We start from the raw sequence: 15,851 nt of genomic DNA, 5'->3' as shown, positions 1-15,851 counted from the left end.
TGTTTAGCCTTCTGCCCTAAACAATATACCAAGTTCTGTTGATGTTTCTTATAACTGTTCTGTAATTGTCTTGTCTTACACATTATCAATTGCACTGATTTACCCTCCAAAATCTCAGATATGAGCAGGTTCCGCTCAACGATTTTATCAATAAAAAGATTCTCAACATTGATATTTCACTCAAATAAACAAGAAAAACAATGTCATTGAAACGCAATATGTCCTGGGATCGGATGATTTAAAGCCCTAAAAAAATACAAAAACGGTCCTTTAGTGACCATTTGAACACAATGAACGATATATTGGCAGAAATGGATGGCGGCTGTACTGATGTCCTACTCTGAGGCAAAGCAATCCATGGAGACGAACAGCGCCCTCACGTATGTAAATCCTATGTAAATTCTTACATATGCTGACCTCACTGCATTGGTTTGAGGGTTGATCTGAAGGAGACCTGACCCTGTGCAGGGTGTACATATAACCTACCTCCATGATATAACAATGTTCCTCTCCCTCGCTGAATGTGAATCAGATTGTGCGGGTGCATAAGTCCAAGGTTCAATTGATCAACCAGTCCAAAGAGACTGATGCTTAAAAGGTGATATCTAAACCGGCTGTCAGACCAGGCTGCCACTGTGCAAGTTTATGCTTACATATAAAACACCTAGAGATCTGCAACATTGAGGTAGGATTTTTAAAGTGAGTTTTACATGACTGTTACAATTTGTACAGAAGTATAGCTGTAGCCAACCAGTGTAAGGTGTAAGGCCACTATGCAACTATTTTACTGGTAGCATAGTGGCTTACATAGTTTAGAGTGTTTGGAGCTTGTAGCCTGCTAAATAGTTTGGAGTTGGCAATTCCCGGGGGCAATTCTAATCGTACCTTACACAGTGTACATTCCAGCATAGACAGTAGTCTCACTTCTACTGTCCATGATTCCAACATAGTCACAGTTACTCAGGAGTGACAGTGTTCCAAAGAGATAACTGGCACAGGAGTATGGCCGTAAAATTGCTGAAATAAATAATGATGGAGAAAAATATGCAGTGCTGTATATTTACAACAACTATGTTGATAAACTGACCTGACAGCATTGCAAGTTGCAAGGTGGGGTGGGGGGGGGGGGGGGGGGTTTATGGACCTGACAAAATTATGTCTGTTTTATTGTTTGTTTCAAAATTTTACTTGAATATTTTAATATATGATAAACAAGCATATTCTGCAATTACATAACTTGAGCACTCTCGTTCCTATTTGCATGATTAAAAAAAATTATCATGAATTTAATATTTCAACTAATGTTATTCTTAAGATTAATATTTGCATGCAATCATAATTTTTTTGTGATATAGATATCATTGGCAAGGAAAGAGGAGATTTTGACCAAGCACGAGAGCAATGGAGCCCAAAGGAGGTCAAAGGGCATCTGATGGTGGTTACAAGAACATCATTTACACAGTTGAAGATGGAGCATGTATCATATTGTTGAACAGACCTCAAAGAAAAAATGCCATAACTATGGAGGTTGGTCTTTAACTAGAATAACTGTTGACCCTTTGAGTTGTAGGAAAATATGATGAATGTAGTAATGTTTTCAATTTCACATTCATCATACAAAAATCTTGACAATGTGTGTTGACGATTGAGCAGTTTCCTTTTACTTTAATAGGATAGACCAGTACTCATCTTGATTTGCGCTGAAACAATAATTTCAATTATATTTCACATTTTTTTGAATATTTTCTCTCAAAAATTCATATATTATCATATTTCTGTTGCTTTGTTGGTCACATTTGTCAAATTATAGAATAGTTCAAGGGATAAAAATTAATATTTGCTGAGAAATTCAGTGCTTTGCTGTCCAGGATCACTATTATAAATTTGTTGCTAAGTTTTTGATAAAAATACTTGCCTTTAATTTTTGTACAACTCAAATTTTATTCAAGTAAACTTCAAAGGCAATTTTTACTGTGGTTTCCACACCCTCATACTCCTTTGATTCAGTTTAATGCAGCTTATAATCTTGTATGTCCTTGGTAATGCTTCTACTCTATTTCTTCAAGCTTTCTTATTTTTTCTTTTTTCTCATTCTTTTCCTTCAAATTCTTTTAATTTATTTTTGTTCTATAATTAGAACCTGGCAGAGCTCAGCTGATTTTTTACATCTATCATACTTTTCCGTTTATTAATGTCATTTTTGTTTCTTGATTTTTTTGGGGTGAAAAGTGTGATTTTTCGGGTGAAAGTGAACTGTTAAATAATAAATCATGAAGTTGTCCAAAGTCCAGCAATATGAAACATCTGAATAGTGCCAAGTTTTTTTTTAGGCGTGCAACTTTTTACTTTTTATTCAAAGATTCATTCCTATAGTCTGCTCAATTTTGCAAAGTCTGGCCAGTGATGTGTCATAATGGTATTACAAAGGGAAATGAGAAAGCTTACTTTCTCGTATCTCATCCATCAGTGGTAAGCAAAACCCATTTAAACATAATGCATTTCAGATGTTTGCTGAGATTGGCAGTGCACTGATAGCAGCTGGTAAAGATCCCAATGTAGTGATAGCTGTCATCACAGGTAAGAATGTACATAGGGTGAAAACAGCAACCTTAAACAATCAACACAAAGTGAATTAACACCTTGCCAAATTTCAGAATGATGAAAAAGTGGGCAATGCCAATGTTTTATATGAACATTTCACACATTGTTAGTTTAGAACTTCTTCATATATTTTCAGTGCCACAAAAGTTATTTTGTTAGTTTTTGGACACCAAAACTATGCAGAGATTGAGGTTCTAAACCATATATTGTGTAATTATATACAGGTGCCGGTGAATACTACTCGTCTGGTAATGATCTGGCTAATTTCATGCATGGCAACATACAAGAACTAGCAGCTAGTGGACAGAAAACAGTACAGTAAGACCGATTTACCAGAATTAATTGGTTCTTCAAAAATGCTTTAAGATTTTGTAAAGATTGCTCATCAGAAGAAAAAAATAATCCAATATAATATTTATTTTGCAGACAAATGATACTAGTTACTGACAGTGACAGTAAAGGATATTTATTCTAAGGAATATCTGAAAGGAACAAATTACAAATGAACCCACATGAACAAATGCGCACAGAAATATGTGTATTTCCACAAGTTTGTACACATGGGTTTGTGTAACCGCCATCACATGATGTCTTTGGTGCACTAAGTCTGTGGGACACACATATCTCCTTTTTAATCCAGAGTAGAACCTTTGAATAGCTGCAAAATGAACTGAAGATGCTGTAGATTCTAAAAGTATGGTTGATCGAGATTCTTTTGCAAAAGTGAGGCTTGTTTGACAAGATTGTGCCATACATAAATCTTGCATTTGGTGTACGTACATACCCTGACTACATATAGGGGAGAGACTGATAATAACAGTGTGAAAATCAAATGAATTAGATTTATTGCTTTACATGTAATATATTCATATACCTATTTCTGACAAGATCTCTGGTTTGCCACAAAATGTCACAGCGTAGATCAAAAGAATAGATACGAGTAGTTGTAGTTTAGTAATAATCATAGGTAGACATTAGTAGGCTTGTATCATCTGCTCGTATGGGTCGTTAGTTTGACTACATTTTTCAAGCTGCTGGACAAGAGACCTTGGCAAACAAAGATTGTAGGCTTGATGTACATATATACTCACGTTTGAGTCCTCTTTCTGACTCACCGAATTTTACATTTGTCTGTGCTTTCATAATACTAACAAGGTAAAGTAAATGGAACGAATTTCAATTGCCTTTGCCAAATTTTGGTAGTATGGACACTGACACTAAAGGCTTTAACTTTTGCACAAACTTTTCTAAAGGAAGCTTCAACTATTCTCTATCAAAATCAAGGATCTAAATCCATACAAAACCATACAAAACTTAATTGGTACAAGAAAAACAAATTACCCATTATTTCGTGACACTTAATATTCAAAATGGTCACATCACTGTGTTATATCTGTGAGGATATTATTAATTTGCAATATTAAAAAAAAAAGAAAAAAAAAAAAGCCTTTGAAAACTTCATTTACTCAAGGAGATTCAAAATGAGTCCCCACAAGTGGTACCAAAATATAGTTGTAAAAGTTTTAAAGTCTGAAGATCTTTCCCCTAGGTGAATTTTACTTCAAACCAAACAGGCAAAATCTGATCTCATTCCCCAGAGCTCATTTTATGATAATGTCATCAAACGGGCAAAATCTGATCTCATTCCCTAGAGCTCATTTTATGATAATCTCATCATCATGTCTTGTCTGCCATTTTCACAGAGATATGATCTCAGCTTTTATTGATTTTCCCAAACCACTGATTGCTGCAGTCAATGGTCCAGCTATTGGCATTGCAGTAACTACCTTGGCACTCTGTGATGTTGTCTACAGCTCAGACAAAGTATGTAAGAAAAGGATTGTTAAAAATAAATGATAAGCCATATGATGTGTCATCATCCGTATTACTATACAATTTGGGATTTTTGAAGGGAAATCTTCTGACAGCTGTGAATGATGTATATGTCTGAAAATTTATGATGCAAGATGCAGCAAGGATATTACAGAAATGACAGCCAGAAAGTCTGAACATGTTGTATGTATTGATTGTGTGTCTCTTTCTGTACAATCTAATTTTCAAAAAACAGTTACTTTTTGGTCATGTGATTGTAGGTAATCTCTTTGTTATTTTATTTATACTCACATGAACCGATTGTTTATAAAAGGTTACATTTTTATTAAAATTTGCATTCATGACCAATTTCAAAATGTCACCTTTGCTGTCTTTTCATTTTTACAGGCTACGTTTCACACCCCTTTCACTTCACTTGGACAAAGTCCAGAAGGATGCTCATCAATTCTTTTTCCCAGAATCATGGGACAAGCAAAGGTACATCACTTCTTCGAGAAATCAAAACACTGCCAAACACAAGATGTATTTTCATAAAGGGCTAGGCAGTTCACAGCTTGCATTGGTTGCATTGTTTATCATGTAAGGGCTGCCATGACAATTCTTATGGCTTTGTAGTGTGTTATGTAAATGGAATGTGATCAAAAAGAGGTTTGAGAGGAACATTTGAAAAAAAATTTGTGGAAGAAACTCAAATAGATTTGTTTTGAAATCTTTATACATCTCAGGATCATGAAAATTTGACATTTGGTATTGTGTCTTTCATTTCTTTCCAGCTTCCATTTTCAGCCCTTTCTGATTAACAAAGTTTTGCACAACCCCATTTTTCCAATGACAAAATTGGAATCAGCGTTGAAAGGCTCAATAAGTATTCAATGATGAGTTAATTACCAGTCGCATAACATAAAGATCTGATCATCTTTAAAGTTGAAATTGCATGCCTGATAATGACATAGCTTGTTTCATTTTTAGCTCATATTTGGTTTTATATATAAATACCAAAAAGAGCTTATATGATGAGTGTGAGTGGCGTCTGTATGTCTGTATATTTGTGGGTATGTGCGGATGTATGTCCGTCACACACAAAGGCTCCCATACCGCCAAAGCTACGGTCTCAGTATTTGGTGTACAGGTAGATGTAGGGGTTGAGATGTGAATTTGTTCAAATGAACACATCAATGTCAAAAATGTGCAAATGAGGTAAGAAAAAGGGAAATACTGCAAGTGTGCAGGAGTGGTGGCAGTGCACTGAATCAGCCCACACATCTGAATAAGAGGATTTTAACCTTTAACCTATTTGTATGCAGGGTACCTATTATGTTTGGGAGTGGTAGCAGTAACTGAAACAGCTAATTGTTCATTTCCTGTCATTGTTTATGAAGTGTGACATATTAACAGATCTGCTGAAACCATATGGATGTGTATTTTTGTACATCCATGGTAGAAAGATTCTCTGCTATGCATGTTGCTAAAGTTGACCTTCAGTATCTAAAGTTTCAGACCTTATTTACTTTTGTCATTCTTAATTTTCTGGTTTAAATATTTCTTGTTGTTTTTCTGGTTGTACTGTGCAGAAATTGTCATAACATCAACGTATAATTTTCCTACACTGAACAGATAGAAATAACACTTATTGTTGATCTTTGGTATGTACCAATTCTGATCAAATTTGAGCGACACCGTATAATTGCGGTATTTTTATATGACACCCACAGGCAAATGAGGTGTTGCTGTTTGGTCGGAAGATGACTGCAAAAGAAGCCTTAGAAAGAGGATTCGTGGCTGAAGTATTTCCAGATAGTCAATTTCAGACAGAAGTTCAGAAAAGAATCAAAGAATATGCGGGACTACCAAAGAATGTAAGCATATACATCTCGGTGTTTCACATTGTCAGTGTAACTCAGTATTGAAGGTTATCACTTTCATGTGGTTATGTGTTTGTTATAGATTTGTACAGGATGCAGTATAATGTTGTTTGACCGTCAACAGGTACTTGTTGCGTTTTTGTCCTTGAACTTTGGAACTTTGGCCAAAAAAGGACAAAGTCTTGTTTCCTGTTTTTGCACATGTTGGTCTGGGCAATAACATCAGCATTTTTTTCAAGTCTGCTTGAAAAAAAAATCAGTGAATTATGTCCAACATTTATGGATATGACAGCAGCCAGTCAGTGAGGGCAGTGTTGCTTGTCTTGATGTCAATATCCTCTGTGATCATAAATGAAATGTATTTTATGAATGCTTTATTTACAGTCTCTAAGATTGTCCAAAGAGCTGATACGTGGTTTGGACAGAGAGTTACTGCACCAAGTCAACAATAAAGAATTTGAAGTGCTGGCAGAGACCAGTACTTCTGAAGAGTGTCTCCAGGCCATTATGAATTTCTTTGCCAAGAAGAGCAAACTTTGAAGTGAAAGGCAGCTTCCAGTTTTTGAACAAGAAACTCAAATCAAATTTATTGACAGCAGGTGACCAGAATGATTCCATTAAATGGATCTGACAGAAACATGTTATCCAATGCAAGGTGGGAAACAGCCAAGGTGAACAGAGATGTCACAGAGAACAAAATACAGTGATTGAAGGATCAAAGCCTAGCTCTTGGGGGCGCACTCTGAGGCTGTAATGGCCATGATTTCAACAGCTGCGACATTCTTTGATAGATTAACTCAGCTAGATAGATGACAGTGAAGCTTTGTGACGTAATGTTTAAGATTTCTGAAAATTTATCACATTGGCTCTCATCACAAGGAAGACAAAATATTAAGAAAAGATTTTCAAAAATTTGGATGTAAACTTTTGAATATTATCAATATTTTCAGAAAATAGGTCTCCTTTGTGCAGATTATTTTATTTCGCATATGATATTAAAGAAAAAATTTGTTTGTAAATTTATTGTCATTTGTCATCTTTATTGATAAACGATGGCCCTATTTGCTCACAGTCCCACCTAGGCGAAATCGCAAACGTGGTAGTGCCATTGAAGATCAACAAATGCCAACTCAGCTGTCTTTGCAATGTTTTGCTATGCTTGCCCTGTACCACCCAGTTAGCCTACTGCCCGTTGAGTTAGTCTACTTCCCGATGAATTAGCCTACCGCCTGGTGTTGAGTTAGCCTACTTCTCGCGAGTTAGCCTACTGTCTGGTGGTTAGCCTGCTGCCTGGTGAATTAGCCTACTACTCAGTGAGATAGCCTGCGCTCAACTGGGGACATGACCTGACGTTGTCAATAAACTCAACAAAACCATAGACAATGGAGCTGAATGGCTCTGCTACGAAAGAGTCCCTCGTAGTTTCTTTTTTGTCGAGTACCTAGTAGCCAGTGTCAAAGGGAAGTGCCACGGAGTAGGCACAAATTCTATGCACTTTAAAGGTGAGAGCTGAAGGCTCAACAATGACTGTTTAGGGTACATTTTGAAATGTTTACAACTAAACTGACTCTCGAGATTACATGTGTATGGCCATTTCCCTTAAAATCATTGCCATAATGACCAACTGCAGCTAAATGATCTACATCATGTCAGTGACAAAGATAGATCCACTTTGTGGAGTTTCCTTCATTAATATTCAGTCAAGGGACATGTGTAGCATTTGAATTCTGTGCAGTTTACATCATCACAATTGAGTGAGATGGTATTCACCGACCTTTATCACCTTGTTCGTAATATTTATCATATACCTTTTAGAGAGGCATTCTTGACAATTCATAAATTTGCTGCTCTGTATCTGAGGACCAAGCATGATTTACTCCCAGCCAGCTCACTACATCAGTCTCATTTGTAGTGGAAATGGGAAAGTGGATAACTAGGTGTGACACTCAGAGTCACAGAAATGGGCAGACTGTCCATGTAGCCGACACAAACTGTCTGATAATGGCTATCAAATACTATGAAAAGTGGTAAAGAATGAGCTACAAAATCACTATCAGTTTTAAGTTGCAGGTAGAGTAAGTCTGACTTTGTATAAAATACTATAAATATAGTAGAAAGTGAGCAACCAGGTGAAAGTTATTAGAGGAAACCTTAAACTTATTTACTACGCATATCATTAGCATCTCATTGTCGGCTACAGTGACCGTGTGCCCAGAAATGGAGAAAGTCTTGATTTAATATGTATGGGACATCTAGTTTGGTTGAAAAGCAACAAGCATAGGAGTCAAAGAAACTGTGGATGTTGAAATCAATTGCTCTGTGAAATCACTTTTGGAAAACAAGGTTTTAAATCAAGAAAAGGATTGTGACAAGAGCAAGTTATTCTACATTGACTGTGCACTGAAAGTCAAGTCCAGTCCAATGTACAACTAGTTGCATACACACTGGATATTGCAAATTTATGTTCATTCAGAACACAATGAACACAGATCTGGTTGACATGGTGATAAAGAACTGAAGGTCCAATAAACATAGCAAGAAAGAAACACCACACTCGTTCACTTTTTTCATCTTCTTTTATTGTTCCTAAAGAGATTTTCCATTTCAGAGATTGAATGGCCCAGTTTTCAAACATCTCTTGACAGTTCAGTTTTATCCAACAGATCTTTTGAAGACTTCCATATCTAAAGTAGGATGCAAGAAATATTCTGACCTCCCCTCTCATAAGTAGGTTTGTCCTACCCCACAAGGATTGCCATACCCTTGGCCAATGGGTTTCCAGATCATTCCATTATATTCCTGAGGTGTTAAAGCAGGCTACTAAAATATTGGAAGTGTATTTTTGTTCATGTTCATCTTTTTTCCTTTCTTTTCTAGGATAGGTTTCACATACAAACTAATGGTTTCTTCAAAATCCGGTTAGATTCTTTGGTAATGTATAGTGTTACTATGAGTTTTATCCCCCAAAACCCATTGTCATGATTTCACCAATATTTCCCATCATGCTTTGGAGATTAGGCAAGAACAGAAATGGACATAACCCTTTGTAGAAATCAGATATCTCTGAGGAAGGAAGATCCAATTTTTGTTTAAAAGACAAGAAAACAAGTAAATAGGTCACTATGAAAACAAAAACAGAAACCCCTGAATTCCAAAGAGTTGTCCGTTACTTATTTTCATCATGGTGTACTTTTTACGTTAATACCGATAGTGGCTTGGTTTGTATGGACCACCTTGTGGGATACCGAGGTAACTGGCTTGATCGTCGCTGAGTTTGGTAAGCTTGACGTCCAAATGGTCCAGATGGAGAGCAGCTACCTCTTCATCCAACTGTGAAAATAACCAACATGAGTGGAAAAGGGTCAATGCAAGGTTGTTGTAAACAGCTGATTTAGCTAACTGGGCAGCAAGATGGTTGCCTGTTTATTTAAAGTGAACTGTTACAGCTAGTCTTACTCAGGAAAAAGTTTGTGAAGCATAATCATTGTTTAGACTTTAGCAACATAATACGCTGATCTGGACAAAAAATCACACCTAAACCCAATTCTGGGTGTATGCAAGTTATCATCATGATAGGCATCCATATATATGCACATTCCAACAAAAGGGCAAGGCCCAGTGACCCGATGTGTGCAAAATCTTTATTTATATCTATCTGTAGTATTTTCTTTCCATGGAGATCATGGTTGAAAAGGTATGATAAGCAAAACTTGCTAAAGAGTCTTTGAAACAAAGTGTTGTTTTGGGAACTCTCCTGTGCTGACCAAACACAGACGTTAACTTCAACTGCAGTGAAATTTGGTAGCGCAAACACTTGAGTAACATTGGAAATCCCTAACGGCCAAGTGGAACTGACTTCGTTAGAATATACTTTTGAAATCTTACCTTCTTGGGCAACATGTAGACGTCAATCTTGTATTCATCAGATTTGGTCCAGAGTTCAATCTGAGCAAGGACTTGGTTGGTGAAAGAATTGGACATGACAAAACTAGGATGACCCATGGCACAGCCAAGGTTGACCAGACGACCCTCAGCTAATAGGATAATGTGACGACCATTCTTCATAGTATAACGGTCAACCTGTGGCAAGACAAACAGACAGTCTGTGTAGCCGACACTGGAAGTAGCAAACAATGTGTGAAGAAACATATGTGTCCATGAAATTGTGATTATCTACACTTTTCTTTCCGATGTATATAAAGAAAATCTGATGAAGGAGTTTGAGTTGAAAGACACTGATCAAACAGTAGTGTAACTAGGTCCTGGAAATGATTGCAAAGATAACATGATCAATGGTTGTTGGACAGTACCTGTGGCTTGATGGTTTCTTTCTTGGCGTTCTCTTGCAACCATTTGACATCGATTTCACAGTCAAAGTGACCAATGTTACAGACGATGGCATCTTCCTTCATCTGCTCAAAATGATGACCCTTGAGGATGTCTTTGCATCCTGACGCTGTCACAAAGATGTTGCCTCTGCTGCAAGCATCATCAATGGTTGTAACTTCATAACCTGTGATGGAAAAGAAGAACCTCTGATCAGAGACCTGGCTGAAACTAGGATTTTTTAAATGTGATATTTGTTCCTTATGCTGAATATTGAAAATGTGATGGATCAGATCACATCTTGTTTTTTAATTGATTATTTCAATAGAAGCATATATTCTTTAGTACAGTGCTAGGCTACTGTGTTAAATTTATATTATTCTACAGAAACGAATACAAGAGTTCCTATCAGATGGGTGATGATTGTTGCTGGCAAAAATAATGAGCCAAAACCATGTACTGACAAAAGAATAATCATTGTCAGAATATCGTTAAATCAACAATCAGAATTACCTTCCATAGAGGCCTGAAGGGCATTGATAGGATCAATTTCTGTGATGATAACGCGAGCACCGAAGGCACGCAGTGACTGTGCACTTCCCTTGCCGACATCACCGTATCCGGCGACAACTGCCACCTTCCCTGCCAACATGACGTCAGTGGCTCTCTTGATTCCATCAACGAGTGACTCACGGCAACCATACAAATTGTCAAATTTACTCTATGGATTACAAAGACATAAGAAATTTAGAAGTAAATTACTATGAGATCAACAATCTAGCAATAAGCACACTCAGGTAACATAATGTGAAACTTGCTTCCTTTAATCATTTATCTTGCCAAACACAGACAGTAGTTGTGACTTGCCATTGTTAAAACCTATAAACCTATCCCTTACATTGCATTTTAACAAAGACCTGTACATGTGAAGGCCCTGAAAAGAGAGTTACTGTACAGTGTACACATGATTGTCAGGGATGTAATCCACTATAACACATCACGACAAGTGAGTGAAAATATGTTAGGTTTTGGTTCAATACTGCTTTATAGTGACTTGGCAGATGGGGAATAGACTAGCCTGGCAGGATTCTGGTCAAACAGTCTGTGATGTTTTATTCTGTGCTGAGATACACCTATCTTGATCACCGTTTGGAAAATTTTTTCACAAAGTTGCAATTACTACATTAACTTATGGTTGATGAAATTTACACAACACTGTATGTAGTAGAATAAAGTAACAGAATTACGCAACACTAGAGCTCAAAAGCTGTCAGTCTTAAAACAGTTTACTGTATAATCAATGATAGTTTACCTTTGTGACGGAGTCATTGACGTTGATGGCTGGAACTTTAAGAGCATTATTTTTCATCATTTTATACAAATTATGTACTCCTGTAGTGGTTTCTTCTGATAAACCCTTGATATCTGGTGATTAAAAACATTAAGTGACACTATTACATTTCTAATCTCAGTTACCTAAACAAAACTGATCTTCAAAATATGTTTGAACCGTGTTTGGGAGTTGCACAAAGCTGTTTTTGCAAGACACTTTGTTCATATGTTTTGCTATCTGTAGACATTTTCTACAACAGATAGTTTGAAAAATCATAAGACTTCAAAGAATCACAACAAACAGTATTCCATATAAAGGGAAAAAACAATCTTTTGTGATTTACCATCTAAATATTGAGGATATTTGGTATGTACAAGGTTGGTGAGATCACCGCCATCGTCCAGAATCATGTTGAGAGGCTTGCCATCAGGGAATACCAGGGTTTGTTCTATACACCAAATGTACTCTTCATCTGTCTCTCCCTTCCATGCGTAGACTGGTACACCAGTCTTGGCAATGGCAGCTGCCGCATGGTCTTGTGTGGAGAAGATGTTACAGCTTGACCATGTCACCTTTGCAACAGAACAACACATTGACATTTGACAATTGGGAGATACACGGCAAAACTGTTGACATGCAATTATATTTTTTAGCACAGATGAGCATATTTATTGATATATTTCCTCAAAATGGTAATGTCAAAAGAACACAGCTTTCTTCCAGGAATGATAATTATTTTGGTTATTGTGACTAAGTGTTGACATTTCACTGTGGAGATGATTTACAAATTCAAGTTTTGAACTTCATTCTGAATTTCTGGCTGAGAAAATGACGATTTGGCGATTCATTAAATGTGGTAGTTTCAACTGGTACAAATACATGTAACTTGTCATCTCCATGTAAACATTTACTGAAATGTATTTCACCTGAATTTTGGTACAGTCCCAATGGTTAAAGCAGCGGTTACAACCATAATATATGAAATATGGGGAGAGGAGTTTGCATGGATGGAACTTTGTAACATTCGAATATCAAGCATTTTTGCACATTTCTAGGATTAAAATTGTTCTATTCAAATCAAAACTTGGAACATAAGTGAAAGTTCTCCAAGATTTTTATTTAAAGTTCAGTGTGCGGTTCTTAGTCTTACCTCTGCACCTAACTCTGTGAGTGTCTCAATCAACACAGCAGTTTGAATAGTCATGTGCAGACAGCCAGCAATACGGGCTCCTTTCAGTGGCTTCTTTGGACCATAGTTCTTTCTCATACTCATGAGACCAGGCATTTCATTCTCTGCCATTTCAATCTCTTTACGGCCCCATGCGGCCATCTCAATGTCAGCTGTAGAATAGCAAATACCCTTCATTAGCATTGGACAACGTTTTAAGCAAGGCCTTTACAGACGAAAAGCAAGACATACTTGATAAATGGTGGAATCTTTACACCTCAGTGAATATTTTGAGAACTTCAAGTGAATGAAAATGCAGAGTTGGACTTCAATAATTAGAAGAAAGATTTTTCTCCACAACAGCTTGACCAAATATAGAAAGTAAAGGACTTAGATGATTTTGTAATCCACTGTCGGGCTGGATAAATCTTCAGTTTGTTAAATACACATATCATCCTGATCAAGAGTTCATACAGTTTACGGAATACCTACACTTACATATAAATCTATGTTCATTCTCTTATATCTCGTATCTGGCAAAGTCAATAAAGGTTACAAAATACAACAAGACCAAACCCAGTTAGTTTGCTTACACAATTAGTTACAAAAGCAATCTGCTCAATAACTGAGTAGAAAAACGGGCACTGAAGCATGCTGCTTTGTATAGATATTCATAGAATCCATCAACTTCAATTTCACTATGATAAAAAATTTTAGGGTATATGACTAAAACTAAGCTTTTCCACCTTGCACACATGATTGATGTGTACAATCAGCAGATTATGAAAAGCACCTGAAATGACGTAATTTATCAGTACTTATAATACAGTGCAGTGCGGTCTCAAGTATTTCTTTAAAGCACTCCATGTTGTCAGAGGTACAAAGGTAGGTTTATGCTGCGTGCAAAATGTTTGAATACTTCAACAAATGTCACAAGAAGTCAATGAAGTCAGTACATGTAGTAGCATGAGTTGCATGAACTCTGCTTCCATGTTTCGAAAGGTCCCTGACAGAGCATATTCATGCTATTATTATAAATTCCATGATGCATCTTTTCAAACATCCAAGATCTAATTCCTGCTTGTTTGTAACAAGGGAAGTTCACATTCATACACCTGTGTCTCATTAAGAATTAAAAAATCATGTGATTTTACAAATTTATTTTACTTGAGCCAAACATTGGTGTTTCTAACCTAATACTACAAAAAAATATTTTTCTGAGAAAAAGAGATTACCTGCATACAATTTGTAAAAGCTACAAATATTTTTCCTTGGCTGATATCAGAAACCTGTCTTTACATGAAATGATCAAAAAGTTAAAGGCACACAATGAGCCAATTAAAGAGAACAAAAAACAGGAAATAATGTTCCATTCATCCTGCTGGATGTTTGACATGGACTTTGAAGAGTAAAACACAATGGTCTGGTCTTTTTTGTCTCATTTATGAAACAGTCCACATTTCACCAGCACAAAAAATGTTTATCAATTGATAACAGGACAGTAGCTTAGCTAAATACTTCAATATACTCACAAAAATACACAATGATAAAAATGAGAACAAACGCACCATATTTGTTATAAACTTCTCAACACTTCCTCCACTTTATACACCAAAAGTTAACACTATTAAAGTATAAGTAATTTATATGTACATTCTCATGACTGGCTTGAGCCTCTCACTTCATGCCACTCACAGATTCAAATCTAAATGACATTGCAATTTTCAATAAAAAAATCAAAATCACAGCCAGACTGTGGATATCTTAGGGTCTCCTTGGTAAAACTAACTCAAGTTCAACTGACATTACTTCTGGTGCCATTTTAATTTATAGCACACGTGTACATGTGATGGTAAAATTTTCCTTAAACTTGGGTGAAAGCTTATTGTTAATAATGAGGAGCAGCGAAAGTATAAAAAGCAGCATGTACCACTAGCCACTACCAGAGCACGACTCCCGGGGTTTACTTATATAAAAGTAAAAAAACGCTATTCGGCAGTTAGCTTCATGAGATAATACTATAAACATCTTATCAATGTTAAATCATTAAAGAAACGTCACATTCAACTTCTAGCCGCTAAGTTATCGTTCCGTTTCACATGTTTCAATCTTCCTCTACAAGGTCGTAGACAGGTCACAGGTCAACCTGACTTAAATGACATGTGTGCACGAGCACGATGAAAAACGGAGTCTTGCTGTAAAAGTATGCATTTTAAGTCCTGCATGCTGTGTTATTCAGAAACGCTGATGATTCGGATAGGTTTTGCAGCTATAATAGGAAAATTGCTCATGCTTACCAACTTTGAAGGGAGGTTTGGTCGTCATGGTTGCGTTTATTGGGAGGTTCTGTCGTCGTCAGATCCGAACTATCGAAAGAGGCAGCATGCAGTCATTCATCAGATTATATGCCGGCAACCTGGTTTACATATATTTGCATATCTAATATCAACCCTTCTGCTATTGGCTAGGTATATCATGAGGCAGCGACCAACAAAATTAAATTATTCGACGCACCTCAATGATCATAAGTGATTTTAAAACAATGAAAATGATATGTGATATGCCCGATTTTGCTTGTTTCTGGTGATAATATAGTTAGAAATGCATACAATAATTGGGAAGCCATACGATGAGATGACTTTATCTCCCGTAAGCGACAGACATCATGATTGGCTATTGTGATATCTTTACCCCAAGTGATAACCAATGAAAGAACATTTAACATACG

General features: G+C 36.5%; 2 protein-coding genes across 3 annotated transcripts; one reads left to right on the top strand and one right to left on the bottom strand.

Moving 5' to 3' along the window:
- Positions 1 to 423: 423 nt before the first annotated feature.
- LOC139148290 (enoyl-CoA delta isomerase 2-like) lies at positions 424 to 7,315 on the top strand. Of its 2 annotated transcripts, none has more exons than XM_070719649.1 (8): positions 424 to 685; positions 1,356 to 1,527; positions 2,505 to 2,577; positions 2,826 to 2,919; positions 4,305 to 4,425; positions 4,822 to 4,911; positions 6,147 to 6,290; positions 6,681 to 7,315. In XM_070719649.1, exons 2-8 carry the CDS (start codon positions 1,402 to 1,404, stop codon positions 6,834 to 6,836), a joined length of 804 nt encoding a protein of 267 aa, XP_070575750.1. In that variant the 5' UTR covers positions 424 to 685; positions 1,356 to 1,401; the 3' UTR covers positions 6,837 to 7,315. The 2 variants fall into 2 exon arrangements, with proteins under 2 accessions (XP_070575750.1, XP_070575751.1); XM_070719650.1 differs by having other exon boundaries at positions 586 to 699.
- A 1,538-nt stretch (positions 7,316 to 8,853) lies between these two features.
- Positions 8,854 to 15,778, bottom strand: LOC139148288 (adenosylhomocysteinase B-like). The gene is made up of 8 exons (XM_070719647.1): positions 15,421 to 15,778; positions 13,106 to 13,296; positions 12,299 to 12,527; positions 11,935 to 12,047; positions 11,136 to 11,343; positions 10,607 to 10,809; positions 10,182 to 10,376; positions 8,854 to 9,626 (listed from the first exon to the last, which is right to left on the bottom strand). Exons 1-8 carry the CDS (start codon positions 15,446 to 15,448, stop codon positions 9,495 to 9,497), a joined length of 1,299 nt encoding a protein of 432 aa, XP_070575748.1. The 5' UTR covers positions 15,449 to 15,778; the 3' UTR covers positions 8,854 to 9,494.
- Between the last annotated feature and the right edge of the window lie 73 nt (positions 15,779 to 15,851).

The sequence above is a fragment of the Ptychodera flava genome, chromosome 13, assembly GCF_041260155.1.
Source record: "Ptychodera flava strain L36383 chromosome 13, AS_Pfla_20210202, whole genome shotgun sequence".
Taxonomy (NCBI): Eukaryota; Metazoa; Hemichordata; class Enteropneusta; family Ptychoderidae; genus Ptychodera; species Ptychodera flava.
This window is presented reverse-complemented; position numbering and strand designations above follow the sequence as displayed.

Bases quoted from the DNA above. Each gene is read 5' to 3' on its own strand.
- LOC139148290 (XM_070719649.1), top strand. From the start codon at position 1,402: ATGGAGCCCAAAGGAGGTCAAAGGGCATCTGATGGTGGTTACAAGAAC. The intron at 2,578-2,825 runs GTAAGAATGTAC...AATTATATACAG, and splicing joins AGTGATAGCTGTCATCACAG to GTGCCGGTGAATACTACTCG. The intron at 6,291-6,680 runs GTAAGCATATAC...CTTTATTTACAG, and splicing joins ATGCGGGACTACCAAAGAAT to TCTCTAAGATTGTCCAAAGA.
- LOC139148288 (XM_070719647.1), bottom strand. From the start codon at position 15,448: ATGACGACCAAACCTCCCTTCAAAGTTG. The intron at 12,528-13,105 runs GTAAGACTAAGA...TCTGTTGCAAAG, and splicing joins TCACAGAGTTAGGTGCAGAG to GTGACATGGTCAAGCTGTAA. The intron at 11,344-11,934 runs GTAAACTATCAT...TGTAATCCATAG, and splicing joins TCAATGACTCCGTCACAAAG to AGTAAATTTGACAATTTGTA.